At 35.0% G+C, this 17,025-nt stretch overlaps 1 protein-coding gene across 2 annotated transcripts in view; it reads left to right on the forward strand.

Annotated features, from left to right (window-relative positions):
• Positions 1 to 17,025, forward strand: part of LOC121318691 (cytosolic carboxypeptidase 1-like) — an 85,644-nt gene that overhangs the window by 23,488 nt on the left and 45,131 nt on the right. Inside the window, exons 1-10 of one of the 2 annotated variants that reach the window (XM_041255645.1) lie at positions 156 to 898; positions 7,676 to 7,743; positions 8,385 to 8,448; positions 11,659 to 11,805; positions 12,798 to 12,929; positions 13,023 to 13,116; positions 13,768 to 13,805; positions 14,489 to 14,697; positions 15,442 to 15,619; positions 16,245 to 16,333. In XM_041255645.1, coding sequence (XP_041111579.1) covers positions 802 to 898; positions 7,676 to 7,743; positions 8,385 to 8,448; positions 11,659 to 11,805; positions 12,798 to 12,929; positions 13,023 to 13,116; positions 13,768 to 13,805; positions 14,489 to 14,697; positions 15,442 to 15,619; positions 16,245 to 16,333 — 1,116 coding nt within the window. In that variant the 5' untranslated portion in view covers positions 156 to 801. Of the gene's footprint in view, positions 1 to 155; positions 899 to 7,675; positions 7,744 to 8,384; positions 8,449 to 11,658; positions 11,806 to 12,797; positions 12,930 to 13,022; positions 13,117 to 13,767; positions 13,806 to 14,488; positions 14,698 to 15,441; positions 15,620 to 16,244; positions 16,334 to 17,025 lie in introns of those variants that run through there. The other variant, XM_041255635.1, reaches the window with a different exon arrangement.

Genomic DNA, 17,025 nt, shown 5'->3' on the forward strand with positions numbered 1-17,025 from the left:
TTGCTAATGATTGATTTTATTATTATTATTATTATTATTATTATTATTATTATTATTATTATGATTGATATTATTATTATTTAAAAAATGCAGCTTTCCATGTTTGGATACTTTGAAAATTATTGGAATGTTTTTGTACTGATTTACATTGGGTACTATTAACACCATTTGTATTTTTATTGTATTTCTTTATTACAACTGGGAATGGCACATGATATCCAGTGCAGTTCTGAGTGTGTCCAGTCTAATAGTGTGGACGAGAGGGCCGCTTGACAAGCTCACGCAATAGTTCACAGAGTGTTTTGCCAAATAATTTTCTTGCTGTCAGTCTTTGGCCGTGACCACTAGGAAATGACGTCTCTCAAGGACAGATGTAGTACATTCCTCATCGGAGGGTAAATGAGCACTCTTGTCTGAAGGTCAGTTTCACCCTTTAAAAAAAAAAAAAAAAAAACATGATGATCATGAACTGTAAACTATGTGATAAAAATGTCTAGTGCTTCAAAGAGGAAACTCTAGGAGAGGATCACATTTATGTATAGAGCATGGTCTGCATTTAGTTGCTATGGCTGTGCAAACTCCAGCAAACATAAATCAGCTGCCAGTCTTGCCAATCAAAAAAAAAAAAGAAATTAAACATTCACAAACCTTACAATGCTAAGTTGGTGTCATCTTTTTTTGTAAAGAGGGCTTGGTATCTGTCTTTCTTCATCGCTTGTGACATAAGCAGCTTGGCGGTGTATAAAATTAATGGTAAAGTAAACTTTGCAGTAGCTTCTGTCAGCCCACTTTAGTGCTGCGATGTTCGGAAGACAGTTTCCTGCAGAGATGGATTACTCCAATAGAAGAAGGTACAGCACTTCTAAATATCAGGCCTATTACAATCATGAGAAAGAGGGTAAGCATTGGATAATGGAAAGTATTGTGCAAAAATGTGAAATAAAATGTGAACTGTTGTGTGCATTGCAAGACAATTCATTATTAGTGTCATATGTTTCTTTGCCTTGCCTAAACAGTACTGTTTTACATTTGTCACTTGATTCTAGTCATGCATTGATCCTTTTCAATCAAATGCATTACCATTTTATCTGGTATTCTTTTGTCTAATTTTTCTTTTTTTAAAAAGAAACAAATAGTGTTTAACTGTTATACTGTTTACATTAATTGCAATCATTTAATATACTTAGTACTGGTATATACCTACCAGTTACAACATGTTTTGGCATATTTCTCTTTGTATTTTCTTTCAATTTATAAAATATGACTGTGGTGATTTTAATAATTCTGGTAAAAACAAATATACATAAACTAAATACATTAAATAATCTTCTAAAAGATGAACCTGTAATAACTATTTGCTTACTATTTGTTCACTACAAGGTAATAAATTATGCATTTTGTTGCATTTCTGAACACAACTAGTTGACATACCAGAAGAAATCTAAAAATTGCTCCACTGTTTGTTTTCAAATACACTCTTTATGTACACTATGCAAGAGTTTTACAAAGCTGGCTTTATAGAGCGAAGTTTATATTAGTAATGTAAATGCTGTATAATGTATATTAGTGAAGTGTCTTAATCAGTTTTTATCATTTTATTTATTATAAAAGTTATTTTCTTCCAGTGCTATGAATGCTGCAGCATTCCATTTCTTATGGTCTGTTTGCTCTACTAAATTTGTCAGCCCCAATGTACAGCTTAACTGCTTATGGTCAATAATATTGTGGAGAAAAAGGACTTAGACATTATACAATACTTGGGGCCATATTAACAAACATTAATGTGTGTTTGGGACTTGCAACACTCCACGCTTTTCAGGAAGGGATTAAATGTGCCTATTAGTGCTGGGATGAACATGGTATTTTCATGTTCTGATATCTGTTAAAGATTCATAACATGAATCTCAATAAAGAATCTAACTAGCCTTCAAAATCACATACCAAGTTAATTGGCCTCCACCTGTGTTAAACTGTAGTGATTCACATGATTTTCAGGATGAATTCAGCAGTTCCTTTAGGTTCTCTTTGCTGGGTAGTGCATTTCATAGCAAAGACTCACCCATGAGCACCAGGGCGCTTTCAAAAAAACTCCAGGACAAAGTTGTTGAAAGGCACAGATCAGGGGATGGGTTTAAAAAAAATATCAAAGGCCATGAATATCCCTTGGAGCACGGTCAAGACGATTATTAGGAAGTGGAAGGTGTATGGCACCACCAAGACCCTGCCTAGATCAGGCCGTCCCTCTAAACTGGATGACCGGGCAAGAAGGAGACTGATCAGAGAGGCTAACAAGAGGCCAATGCCAATTTGCAAGAGCTACAGTCTTTTATGGCTAAGACTGGTCAAAGTGTGCATGTGACAACAATATCCCAAGCCCTCCACAAATTTGGCATGTATGGTAGGGTGGCAAAAAGGAAGCCATTACTCAAGAAAGCCCACCTTGAATCCCCTTTGAAGTATGCAGAAAAAACACTCAGGAGATTCTGTGGCCATGTGGCAAAAAGTTTTGTAGACTGACGAAACTAAAGTGGACATTTAAATGCATGAAACTCTGAGGTACTGACACAACAAAATGTGAAAAAAAGTTCAAGGGGGTGTAGACTTTCTATAGGCACTGTATATCCAGGTAGGAAAGGGGTCTTTGTGGGGAGCAATTACTGATCCTTGGTGATCCTTTTCTTATTAATTTAATAAAGACTGGCTTGAGCCTTGTGTCCTAAAACAAACAAAAAGAAAATGGACATGCTCCGCCTCATTCGTTACCACAAGGATTGTATTGTTACATAATTCTACAGGCTAATGAAACCCCAATCTTCTCTTGCCCAACAGATGCCACGTTAAAAATGCAACAGCGACAGAAAAATCAGAACTGTAGGTAGCCTACTACAAAATATGGGTACACACTACCCTGCCATTATAGGATACAGTTTAACAATCTGACCTACATCTCGCTTGTTTTAATCTCAATCTCACACATTTACTGCTGTCACTTTGGCATCTCACTGTGGTTAACTTTACAAAACAAGAAAATATATTAAGAAAAGTAAACACACATTTCTTACGAGTAATAAATATATACATCCAGTAACAGGGGCACATTTTTGGGGGGGTGCATTGTCATGGTCCTGTGTTTGACAGCTAATGTTGCATGCACAGCCTAATCTAGACTCTTTAAAATGCTGAAGTTTTTTGATAACTAGAAGTAAATAGGGGACAAAGAGCGGCTGTTTTTGATTTTTTTTTTTTTTTTTTTTTTTTTTTTTATATAGAAATCCCACACAGACTGAGCTATTTATCCGCTTGCTAATTTAGAAACTTTTGTGCAAATTTTGTCAAGATGGTAAATCAGTGCTGGGCAAAACACATTGATATGTATTTCTCATGTCTATCAGTTGTGTAATTTCTGGCAGACACTTTGTTTTGCCTTCTAATTAATGTAAAAATAAATAGATAAAATAAATTATAGCTGTGATTAGCTATTTCTAATGAATTGATTGTGCTGTTGGACTTGGTTACCCAAATTAAGTCATAGTTCCTGATTTTTTTTTTTTTTTTAATCAATATGTGTACAAGGTTCCTTACATAAAAACTGTTAATTTTAGTTCTTTTTTTTTTTTTTAAGGTGTTGCATTTGTACTGCCTGCATCTTTGCACCAACCTACAAACAATAGTTACCAATTAATCGGGGAATCTGTTAATATAACCATTAATGATTACTGCCTTAATTGTAACAAAACAAATGTAAAATGTACATTTGGGCTGAGAAACTTTTTTTTTTCCATTTTTATGTGTCTGCCATTAAAGTTTTTCAGTGCTATTTTAACGTTCTACAATGAAAGTACTGTATTTATAATAAAAGGGGAAATAGGTCAAAAGTGTCTGTCCCTAACGAAATAACAGGATATTAAAAGTAATTCAGTTAAGTAAACTTAGTTTAGAATCAAATATAAACAATAGCATACCAAAATGTTGATCTGTAATTATGTTTGTGTTTGGAATACCAGCTACTGTTCACTCACAGCTGTCAGTCAGCCTGAACCAGTTAATTTATACAAGCCTAATTAATAGTAACAAAAAGCTAGTTTTGCATATTTCACTACATATATAATATGTTAGCTTGCCTTAAAACAGATACAGTATACAAGAAGAGGTGTTGGCAATCTGATTCTATAAACAAAGTCCCGGGACCACTCCAGTTCACATACTGTACCGAGGGTACCGTACCAACTGTGCGTTAAGGCAGCGTACCGGTCCAAGCTGTACCCGTTCAAGACACATTTCTCCAGCGTGCGCTTGGAGAAAGAAGCACAAAACTCACAGAAACTGTGGTTAGTGAGTGCCTCTTTGGCATGCTCCAGCCCCAGGAAGAAAGAGCACCTACCATGCTTATCCTCCACTACTATGGCTGGGTAACTAACAGCATACTGATAGCTTACCAGTCCTTTTTGCTGAAGTCGCTATCAGAGAAGTACTGACCCTCAGCACAGCAGCTTAATGAGCTGCTTTTGGTGAATAGAACCCTGCTCCATGTCTCCAAATTAAATGGTCAGGCTGTGGGCAGGAACTTGGCTGTGTTGGCTTTCCCAGGCATGCATGCCGTGCGTGGATAAAGCACCCTGTTAGGTGCCCTCATTACACCTGGGTAGACCTTTGGTCCCGCGGTGGATGAGATGCTGCAGCACTCTCACCACACACGAGAATCTACAAAGGAGCTGGTGTATCTGCTTCCCAAGCAGCCACCTCCAGTGTGCAAGTAAGCTGCAAACTGGTGCCCAAGGGCCCAGCAGCCTCCTAGACCAGCACAGCCGTTTTGTTGTTTTTATTAAATACTTATTCTGTGTAGTAGTTTTCCTGGCATACGTTTTGGAATGCAATTTTTACGGGCTAGTGTTGAGATTGGATGTGGTAGCTTTCTGGCAGTGGAATGCCATGCACAGTAATTCATTTACTGCTAATTTTGACTGGTTTCCTAGGAACCACATCCATTGCTCCTGAATGCAGTCATAGAGTTCTTACAAGCTGTTTCACAGCTCTGTTGTGCTTTCTAGTCAAAATATTGCTTTAAACTGATGAGGTGTTTGCTTATAGACTGATTGCTGATGTTGAGCCAAGCCCTGGCCATGGTCTATAGTTGGCTATTTTTAAAAAGCCCTAACTGCTGCTAACTGATACTAATTGAGAAGAGGTTCCCTCTTTGTATTTTGTTCCATTCTCACAACTCATGGGTGATGCTTGAAGCTTTCAAATTATGTTATGCTTTCTGCTTAAAATGACAAGACAGAGGGTTCAAAGGCCAAATGTGGGAATATAACAGTGTGGCAGAGCAAAGCTCTGCCCTTTAAATTGGCAGGGATGGGGTTAACTTCCCCTACCTGCCTGGGTTTATTATGTTCAGGTGGCTGGGGTTGATTAGTTGATTAGGTTGATTAACGATCAATCAGCGCCCCAGCCACCTGATATAAAAGGAGGCCTCTGCTTCTCATTTGGAGAGGGGGAGCTGAGGAAGCAGGTTGGTGTTTGTTTGTGGTTTTTGAATTTTCTAAATCCAGTGAAGGCATTGCCCAGCCTGGAAACTTTATTTTTGTGAGTTTTATTTTTGCTTTATTTGTGTTTTGAGTATCTGTTATTTTGCCCTTGTGCACTTTATTTTTGTTTATTTATAATAAAACAGTTATTTTTTTGAACTGCAGTCTGTCTCTGGGCCTCTATCCACTCGCCAGCCTGCCACAAACAGGTTAGTAAGATTCAGCATATATGTCTGGAGGCAGCTGACCTAGTATCTATGACAACCTGAAAGAGAAGAAGTGTAGCCTTTTGTTCTTTGTGTTTTAAATGTATTTATTATTTAATATAGTTATTGTGAGCAATGAGAGATATGTAAGTTTGTAAAAACTTCAAAGGCAATCAAGAGGCTGTCTTTGTCTTTTAGTATGAGTTTGTACAGTCAGTCAGGGAAAAGGGATCTTCCTTTCAACAACTTGCAAGCAACATGAAAATAAGTGTGAGAAAGGGAAGAGCAGGCATTAACAACTGGACTACAACACTGCTAATAACATCCAGCAAATACCCACACATATAATATGTCAGGTAAAATGGAATGCAGCATGCAACTAACTGCAAGCTCTGAATAACATCTAGAAACACCCAATAATTAACACTTAGACGACTCAAAGATTGTTTGAAAGACTTTAAAATTCTAAGAATTTCACTACCTGGGGTTCACCGCTGTACATTTTATCCGTGTTGTCAGCACTGCATCAAATCTGCAAAAGAAATGGACTATTCCCAGTTGAACTAAAGAATAAAAAGATTTACAAAATAGATACTTGGGGAAGTAAATACATGTATATTTAGAAAGTATTATAGTGGTGTAATGTACAGGGTATAAAAAGGGTGATCACGGGTTGTGACAGGGTTGGCAAAGTGGTGATCAGGTCAGAGGCAGGAACAAAGGCACTGCAGCGCCGTTTATTTTCAAACAAAAATAAAATAAATATTTAAACAAAAACACTTTGCTCACAGAGAGAAAATAAAAGTTTAAATAAGACAAATCACAAACACCAAAAATAACAATCATAGGTCAAGCTGGACAGTTGCTGTCACTGTTCCTAGAATGGTTGGTTTTACTTTTCATTTCCTTTCTCAAGATGTGTTGTAACTAATTCACGTAAATATGTTTCTGCTGTAATTATCAATTTAAAATAAAACAGTTTTTTTCCCCTCTCTGTAAATTCATGTTAATGAAAAGTAACCTAGAGCCATTCTTTAAGTCGAATTTTAAAATAAATGTGGTCACAGAAACAGGCCCACCCATCGCATTACAACAAAGAAAGGTAAGTCGGTTATTCTTAATATCATAGTGATTTTTTAAAGTGCTTATTTCTCAGTCTGCTATACTGTTTTATTTCATGGTCGAGATTTAAAAAAAAAGAAAAAAATCCAGTTGGTCTGCGAACAAAAAAGTTGGAGAACCACTGTTATAAGCAATTGTATTGCTTTCACATGTAATTTACATTCTACACTGAACTGAGATTTTGCATGACCATTGTGGCTTACTTACATTAATGTGCTGTTTTATGCTATTTTGAAATTAACCTTTCCTGCTTTTGTACCGTATTTTATTTACAAACTTTTGGTAAAATGTGTAAAAGTTATAATAAAAGGTATAGCAGCGTTGCATGCTTTTTTGTGTGTGCAATTGTTTCCTCGCAATCTTGAGCTCATTTGGGATAAATTTGTAACTGAGTGCTAGCTGAATTAAACCATTACACACATTAGTTATCTTAATTGGGTATCTAAACACCCATACTCTCCCACACAAACGCCACATCTTCAAATATGAAATATGTGTCACAGTAATACAATGGAACTTTATTTGTTCAATTTTAAATATTTGTTTCTCATTAACTTAAGGCAGCACATTGCTTTTAAAATAAATATAACCCTATGAAGAGGTAAGTCACAGCCTGATTTTATTAGAGCACTGGAGAATCCTTCTTGGCTGCATTGACCATCTATTTATGGTTATCCTAGGATTACCTCTGAAAATAGGTAGTGCTTTGGACTATATGTTGATCAAATTAACACTAAAACCATAACAATGTGTACTGTGTGTGTAAAGTTATCATTAAGCATTTAAAAAAAAATTTTTTTTCATTGTAACTTTACCTTCCAGAGAAAACAAAGAAAGAAATGACAGCCAAGGGCTCCACTGGGATGGAAGTCATCCTGTCCACGTTAGAGGTAAAGAGCTTTGTGCTTTTGTGTTGTTTTCTTTGGCCTAGCCAAGACTGTCTGCCTGAAGAAATTAAAATCAGATTTCAGTACAGCAAAAACATATTGTTCAACTATTTATGCCATGTTATGGATCAAGAATTGGGGCATGAGTGCAATAAAGAAAATGATCTCATCTGTCTGGATAAGAAAATACAAATAGGAAAGGACTATGATCCATTATGTACAGTGAAAATGAAACAGGAGAATACAGATACATAGCTGTATTTGCATAATATAACTGCAAATGCATATACTTATGTTTAGATCTGCAAACTGTAATGTCTTAGGTTTAGGTCCTAAATGCCTGGTTTTATTGTATGTATTAAGAAATGCATGGGAACACTTTCAGTAATAACTTAATTTCTCCATACTTATGAATATTAATAAGAAGCCACTAGGTGATAATATATCTACTATATATGAATATATCTAGGTATTATCTCCTATATTCTCTATATCTGTATATCTACTATATATATATATATTCCCCCCCCCCATATATAAATTAATTTCAGCAGCCATTGCAGCATGCTGCATAACCTTTACAAGTTATATGTACCTGTGTATTACAAATCTAATACACAGACATGTTTTGTTGTCTTTAACAGAGTACTCGAGACCTTCAGACTACTCTGAATACACTATACATTCTAAACGAACTGGTCTCAGTTGGTAAGTATGGACACTTAGAACAGTTATGACAGAAGAAGAAACCTGAATTTAAACTGAATTAATCTAATGAATAAATCTTTGTCATGAGAACAGCTTATTAATATAAAGATACATACTGTTGAAAAATATGCACAGAAACATAATGTTGAACAAAAACTATGTTATTGTTCTACATTCCTTTTAATCCCTTAATCACATGCTAACTAAGATTCAAAAATTGTTTAAGATTTTAAAATACAACTAACTTCTTAGCAATTTCCAAAGTGATGGGTAAGCAGGACTAAACTTGGATTATGATGGGAATTACTGTGGAATTTTGGTGCACATGCCAGTGCAGTCAAAAGAAGAACGTTCGTTTTGTGGCTTTATCAAATATTGCTAAAATATATATTTAATTGTTTAAGGTCCTGTACTATTCAATAGAAAAGTTTTTGTTTGTTATAATAGGTTCCCTTTTGTTTTTATGGGATTTTAAATTAATTTCCATTTTGTAGTTTTTCAGTTGTTTTTATTTATTATTTTTGTACATGGGCAACATCAATGTCAGTCTATTTGGTGAAGCGGTTTCCGCTCAATATACTAAGAATATATTGCCAAGACTAGGCGAGAAGCAGGCTGTCCACTTCCTACCTTACTGCTTACCTCTGTTTAAATTTACACTTCTCACCTATTTATTGCATTATGTGGGCTTGTTTTAATTTACACATTTTGCACAATGCTATGTAATGTTTGGTCGCCAAGATCTTTAATTTCTTATTTAAGCACGGATTTGCGTGATTTTAGATCTTTACAATTTTTCTTTATTTGTTCAAGATGTTTTGACATTTTGCACCCAGTTAAACTGATTATTTACTGTAAATTAATTCCTGGCGTCTTTTTCTTTTTTTTTTTTTTTAGTGCCTTGTGTGTATATCCAATTTCTAAATTTTTGCCGTAACTAGCAGGTTCTTTTCATGAAGCCTCGGTATACCATTTTAAATAAATTGGAATAGACTAGAGTTATAACAGAATACATTTTACCTCTACCAAATGTAAATAGTTACACCACTTGAACTGTTTTAGCAGCAACCATGTATTAATATGTTACCACGTTGGATAAAAGCTATTTTATTATACTAAAAGTTGTATATACTAAACACATACAGGACTCGGCCAGTCCTTCCTTAATTATGTATTTACAGTATATTATATACAGGACTATTTCAGCCCTTCTCCTTAGTTATGTTTTGTATTTTAATATATACAAGCTATACAAGACTTTGTCACTGTTATCAATTAACACAATATCGTAAAATTGATTTTTTTAGTTAGTTTTTTTCCCAGGACTCCCTCCGCTGGACAATCTTGGGTTGCCAAAGTGTTTCCAAATAACACGCTGTCCCATCTGGGGTGCCATTATGTAAGGATTGTGGAAGCAACTATAATGATTTTACTTTTAATTCATCCATGTTATTAATGATACTAAACAACAGTGAGCAAATTCAATCAAACGTATTTATTAAAGCGTACATTATTCGAAGATTAGCATTCAAAGATTTAGTAATACAGAAATGCACAATTATTGCAATTATATGAGATGTACTGGTCATCAAGTTTAAATAGTTACACAAAACAATTGATCAAATTACCTGAACTGGCCATTCTTTCAGGAACAAGAGTGAAGGATGTCATCGTGAGTCTCCCGAATAGCCCAATGATTGCATCTAAGTTGGGAGTATTTATATGCTACAGCTAACAGGTTGTGGCAGAGTGAAATCTCTGAATGTAAATAGTGTGTGTGTGGGAATGTAGTGTTGGCAGGGATGGGGTTAAATCTGTCGCTGCCAGCAATCACAGGTGTGGCCATTGCCCAGTTAGTTAATTGGTGCTAACTGGGGAGTGGCCACATGTATAACTAGAACCAGAAATCCTTTTTGGGGGGTGAGTATGTGCTGTGATATTTGTATTGTTTTGTATCTGTAGTGAAGGCTAATGCCCAGCCTACAATTTATTGTATTCTTTTTTTACTGCAGTTCTACTCTGGGTCACAAGGGGCACTGTCCCACTCTGACACCTCATGTCATAGTGTAGCGTCATGGCCCAAGCTGTTACCGGCAAAAAAGAGACCCAGAGGCAGAAAGCTGCAGTTTAAGCTCTGGTGCGCACATTCATTAGCAAAACAAACACAAAAACAGAGACAAAATAAACTGGCACAGAGCCAGTATAAAACGTTCAAACAAAAGAATACATCACTTGTAGGCTGGGTATTGGCCTTCACTACCCATACAAAACAATATAAAAATCACAGCACAAACACTCACCCGCAAATTCCTACCCCATGTGCTTCAACCTTTGTTCTTTTCACTCTGCCATGTACATAATGTACTAAAAAGTATATTCATATGCAGCTTTTGAAGTCGATTATGTGGGTGATAGCTGTGTTGCGCAGGCTGTAAGTGAATTACTGTTCAGGACAAGGATCACTAATGGCAGCCACTATTCCAAATTCAGTTCTGACAAGAAAATAAGAAAGGTTACAAACGAGAGGAGGCCATTCGGTCCATCATGCGCTGCATTTTCTTGAATGTGTGAGTTTAATGTGTGGGGCCCAGAAGACCCTCAGAGTGCAAAATATAATAAGAAGTGGTCTGATTTGAATCTTGAGTTATGCAGCAAACCCCACAGTGGAGCCGTGCTTTTTTCAACTCCCCTCTCAGAACTTTTGGGAACTTAAAAAAAAAAAAAAAAAAAAAAAAAATGAAACAATGCAATGTGTAAAATAAAAGGGAGGTGGAAGGGAAATTAAGTAAAACACAGGGAATTGAAGGAAAAGTTGAAGAAAGCAGATTGAATATTTAGTGTTAGGACAGATATCCGAATATTTGAATTAATATTTTTTGACATGTATTCGGATACAAAAATCAGATGTTTGTATTCACTACAAACGCCAAAAATACCTTGGACTTACTTTCCCTCTCACCAGAATTTGAGCGACTGTTTCAAGAAATGGCAAATTTCCTCCCTTCACTTTACCCATTTCCATGTTTGTTTTATTTGAAGTGTTTAAAGTTAAATTTCAGTTTTCGTTTTGCTTGTTCAGCTACAAAAAGGCACAAGTAAACCGCATGTTATTACTTTATGAAAACGTGTATGTAGTGTCTGTGTTTAGTCTTGTCTTAGTTAACATAACACTAGCTTTATTAGCAAACTAAACTCCATTATTTTTGGTAGGTGGTGGACGGAGAATCTGCGTTCTGGTGTCAAAGGGAGGGACCCAGATCCTCCTGCAGCTGCTAATCAGTGCCATTAAAGAGTCCCCACCCAGTGAGGAGCTTATGGTGCAGCTTCATTGCATTCTAGCAAAAGTTGGTCCAAAAGGTAAATTTAATAATTTATTTACACTTTTATACAAATACGTGCTTGTATGACCACAAAGAGAACTAAAGACATATCTATGGATCTTGAGAAAGATATGTACAACATATCGAAACATTGGGCAGCTGGCTCTTTGAGCTAATATATATATATATATATATATATATATATATATATATATATATATATATATATATATATATATATATATATATATATATTTAGTAAAAGATCCTTTGCACTCATACGGTTCGTTGCCCCTTTAAAATAGACCCAACACAGAAAATGGAGTTTTTTAGTGCTTGCGCGCATTTTTTAATAAACACCAAATCAAAACAAAAATGGAAACAAAACACCTAGCTCTCCTTTAGAGCTCTGACTAAACATCAATAGTTTCCTGACTACCCACAGGACGGCTAAGCCGTTTACCTGCCACACCAAAAAACTTACAAGTTTCACACAATACCTTTCCTGGTACGACTGCTCTCACTCACTCAGTCAGGCTCTTCTCAGCAGCCCTGATCAGTCTGGCTGCCTCTCTTAAATACCCTGCACCTGGCTCTAATTTATAATTACCACCAGGTGCAGAGGATTAAATCATTAAACAATTAAAACAATTAACACCCATTAGCCTGTTCACCCAAAGTGCATTATCACATGGTTTTAGCAGGGAGGAATTTTAACCCCCTCCCTGCTATTTCACAATATATATATATATATATATATATATATATATATATATATATATATATATATATATATATATATATATATATATATATATATATATATCTTTATATAATTATATATATATATATAATTATATATATATTTAATCTGGATATATTCTTGTAGTTGAGGGCACCTTATTATTTTATTTTTCCCTCAATCCTTCAGTTTTGTTGAGTAAGTTGTATCTGGAATAATGCACTGATTTTTTTTTTTTTTTCTTTTGTCGTGTTCATATGGTTTTTTCTCCCACTTTCTTTCCACAGACAAAAAATTTGGTATCAAAGCCAGACTTAATGGAGCCTTAAATATTACTCTTAATTTGGTGAAACAGAACTTGCAGAACTATAAGCTTATTTTACCTTGTCTGCAAGTTTTACGAGTGTACTCCAGCAACTGTAAGTATATTCAAGTCAGTCTGATTTATTGGGGACGTAAACAAAACAAATATGTATCTTATAACTGCCCCCCCCTCCCACTTTTTTCTTCAGCTGTAAATGCTGTGTCGTTGGGCAAAAATGGTGTTGTGGAGCTCATGTTTAAAATAATTGGTCCTTTCAGCAAAAAGAATACCAGCCTTCTAAAGTAAGTACAGTTAAATAGAGTTTCAATTACAGATGTTTGATTAAAAGCAGTTTAAAGGGGTAGCTTGTTATTAATGGTTAAACCTATTTAACTGATGTTTAGAAAGTGGATGAAGTAAAATTACATATCCCGTTGTTGTTGTTATTTTTTTAATAGAATTTTAGAAACCAACAACAGTAAACAGTTTCAGAAATATTAAACTTTATGTAGTCAATCAAACCATAATATAAAAAAACAACAACTTTTTAATGCACAAACTCAAGTGCTCAATATGAATTTTGCATCAAATATATACAATGAATACCATGTCGTCTGAATTTGGATAATGTTGTTTATTATCCCATAATTCAGCATTTGTTATTGTTTTTCTAGACTTGTGTATAGTTAATATAATTGATATTTGATGTCCACCCTTAGTCATTTTTGAACCGGCCTCAAAGGTAAAATATGCTGTGACAAATATCCATGAGTGCCAAAAACAATAATACTTTAGGGGAAGATTACAAACACTTAATGTTAAAGGACAATAAACAGATTCTTGTATGTATTTATGAAATGTTCTTCTTATCCACGTGGGAATAAATTAGAGATTAAGATTAGGGATTCCACATGAACGTGTTCAACATTTCATTGAAAAGGAATGTTTTACAGGGTTACTCTGGATACACTGGCAGCTTTATTGAAGTCAAGTAAGTAATTCTAGGTTATATTTGATTTTGAGTGCGGAGGTTGTCCAGATTAATTAACGTCACCATTACATTTTTTAGATTACATTAATCTGTTTGCTTTATTAATACAGGAACTGTTTAGTGTGTTGTGTATGTTACTATTTTCACCTTGCAAAAAAACAAAATGTAAGCCGTTTGGGTACCATAAAGTGACTTTCAACTCTACAGAGAACAAATAAAACACAGACATCCATATTCTACCACATGTAAACAGTTATTCACTTTGTATATACAACCTACCTGTTTTCTAATACAAAACTTTCTACTCAAACTAAGTCACTGCATTATTTTGGTTGACTGGGATATTAGGTTGGATTCTCTATTTGTCTATCTAAATTTCATTCACATAATTAGTGTGGTTTCTTTAACATTTATTCTGTTTGTTATTGTGTTTTGTAAATGTATATTTCTATGAAAGTTGGATAATACCTTATGAATATTTGTAGGGTATGGATTTCAGAGCAGTCTTTTCTCACCACTTGCCTATTCTACAGTCTGTTCTAACAGAGATGACCCTTAAGGTGTGCTCACAGGGATGCTTTTAGTTTACTTTTTAATGGTTAACAACTTTTTTGATCAGTAGTACTATTTACAGTATTGCACATTTAAAAATAAATAAATAAATAAATAATGTTTTATTGCAGAAACCAATGCTCGAAGGGCAGTAGACAGAGGCTGTGTCACTACACTGCTAGCAATTTACCAGGACTGGCATCGGGCTGACACTCGTCATAGGCACATGCTCATTCGAAAAGGAATTCTAGGTTGCATCAAAAATATTACAAACATAAAGCTGGGCAGAAAGGCATTCATCAATTCAGATGGCATGAGAACATTGTATAACATCTCTCAAGTAAGTTCATTTTCAATCTGAAGTTTGGAAGAGAATAAAAAAGCAAATTGACTGCTGTGAATTACTGAAAACCATTTTCATTAAACCAAGCAAGAAGTTTCATTTCTTTGCAAATTAACAAACCATAACTGCCCGTGAACTGTTATGAATGTGCTGTCTATAGACTGGCAACTTTTTTTTTTTTTTCTTCTTCAGAAGTATAGTTGTGGTCACAAAGTGTTCGAGTCTATGAATGTCTTTACACTAAAATGCAATTTGCACCATTTTTGAGAAAGTAACATTTGAATTAATTTTACAAAATTAGTAACAGTTTAGTTTTAAAGACTTGAGGTATTAGTTATGGATTAGTTAAGTTATGGATCACTAATAGTTAGGGTTTCCTTGAGAAACCTGTGCCATAGTATCTTAATGTTTTATTCTTGTTTAGAGTCACTTTGTGCATCATTTTATATTTCATCTGTCACATGCTTGGTAAGAAAACAACAGTGATATCAAGGTGAATATGGTACCACAATATAGGCAACTTTAAGACCTGTGTAATGTAAACATTTTATAACAAGTAAATTTAGCTAAACCCTCCTTTTTTTCTTATAATGTGGCAAAGAACCCAAATAATATTATATGTGATTATAAATGTTTTTATTTAAAATTAGAAAAGCTCAGAAATGTTTTTGAACAGTTTACAGCACTTGCTTCTTTAAGATATTTCGATCTATGTTTTTAAAATAATTTTGTATTCATTAGGACTGCCTGCCAGTAAGGGCCTTGGATCCACTGATTAACACTTCTACTCTTATCATGAGAAAATGTTTCCCCAAGAATCGCCTTCCGGTTCCTACAATAAAAAGTGTTTTCCATTTCCAACTACCTGTTGTTCCAGCCAACGGCCCTGTGGCACAGATCTACAGTTTACCTCCAGAGGGTATGAATTCACATTCTAAATAACTGAACTATCCCTTTGCATTCCCTCTCTCTACCGTTTAGAAGTCTTCTATGCCATTGTTCTCTTTGTTGGCTGCTTAAAAAGCCTTCATGGGCAGCTGATGAGTAATTAAAATGAACAATGACCTACATAATAACAGTATTAAAAAAAAATGAGCATGGATTTTAACAATATTCAAACATGTCACTAGTGAATCTTAAGTGTTTGCTATTTTTTGTAACATGCTAAGCAAGTTTAAAAAATAACTTTGTGAGAAATGTATGCTTAAATATAGCATTGAATATTTTCAATTGCTTTAATGTGGCAAACGGGTTGATTTGATCAACCCATCCCCTGCCTAGATAACCCATAGATGCATTTTATACACTATGATCCAGAGGTGACTTATTCCAAGAGATATACATTGATCAATTTAACCCTTTGGTCTGTTCTTGTACACTAATTGATCTACCATAATGCAATTTTTGTAAAACCTATGTTAGAAAATATTTTTTCTGCAGACATTAGTAAAAATGCTGTCAATGCTGCACTATTCCCTCCTTTAAATGAAACCCCTTGATTGCCACAGAGTGCAGATTACAATGTTGGTGTGTTTTATTGATAGTGGATGATGTAGTGGATGAAAGCGATGATAACGATGACACTGAAGCTGAAACTGAGAATGACGATGATGAGAAGGACCAAAATTTAAAGGTGCTGTGAGCGTGGTCAGTGGCAGGACCAAAACGCTTTTGGCATATTGTCCAGTGGCAGTTGTGAGTTTTTAAGCATGACAGATAATGTGTTGAAGTTGAACTCGTGACTGTTCTTGAGTCTGATGTACAATCACCTCATACTCATCCAAAAGGACCAATGGGGCACTTTTAAATGCCCTAAATGGCGGCAGATCTTAATACTGCACCCCTGCTCTTATTATTTATTTATTGAACTTATTTGTGTTCAAGGGAAACCAGAGACAAGATTAGTGTACTTTAAAGGTGTCCGTATTAAGACACGCCAGTTATTGTAGATAATAAAAAATAGGCCCTCAAGGTTATTTTTCTGATGTTTAGAATGTATCTTTAGGAGAAATTATTTTGGCAAACAGTTCAAACACATACTATTCAAAGGGGGAATTTAAGATACTGTACAAGGGATGGGAAAAATACCACAGGTTCAAAGGGAAAATCACATTACATGCACTGTTATCAGTGACTCTGAGAGTATTGCATGCACAAACACATTTTGATTCATTGTGATAAATTCCAGACTTCACTACACACACAATAACACTGTTTGCTGATCTAGGGATATCAAAAATTACTTGCTGTTTCCTATTTATTTCCACTTTCTCTTTCTGCACCATATTTAGTCACTTTGCTTTGAACCTCGCTTCATAGTTTTGC

The sequence above is a fragment of the Polyodon spathula genome, chromosome 1 (genome assembly GCF_017654505.1).
Source record: "Polyodon spathula isolate WHYD16114869_AA chromosome 1, ASM1765450v1, whole genome shotgun sequence".
Classification (NCBI taxonomy): domain Eukaryota; kingdom Metazoa; phylum Chordata; class Actinopteri; order Acipenseriformes; family Polyodontidae; genus Polyodon; species Polyodon spathula.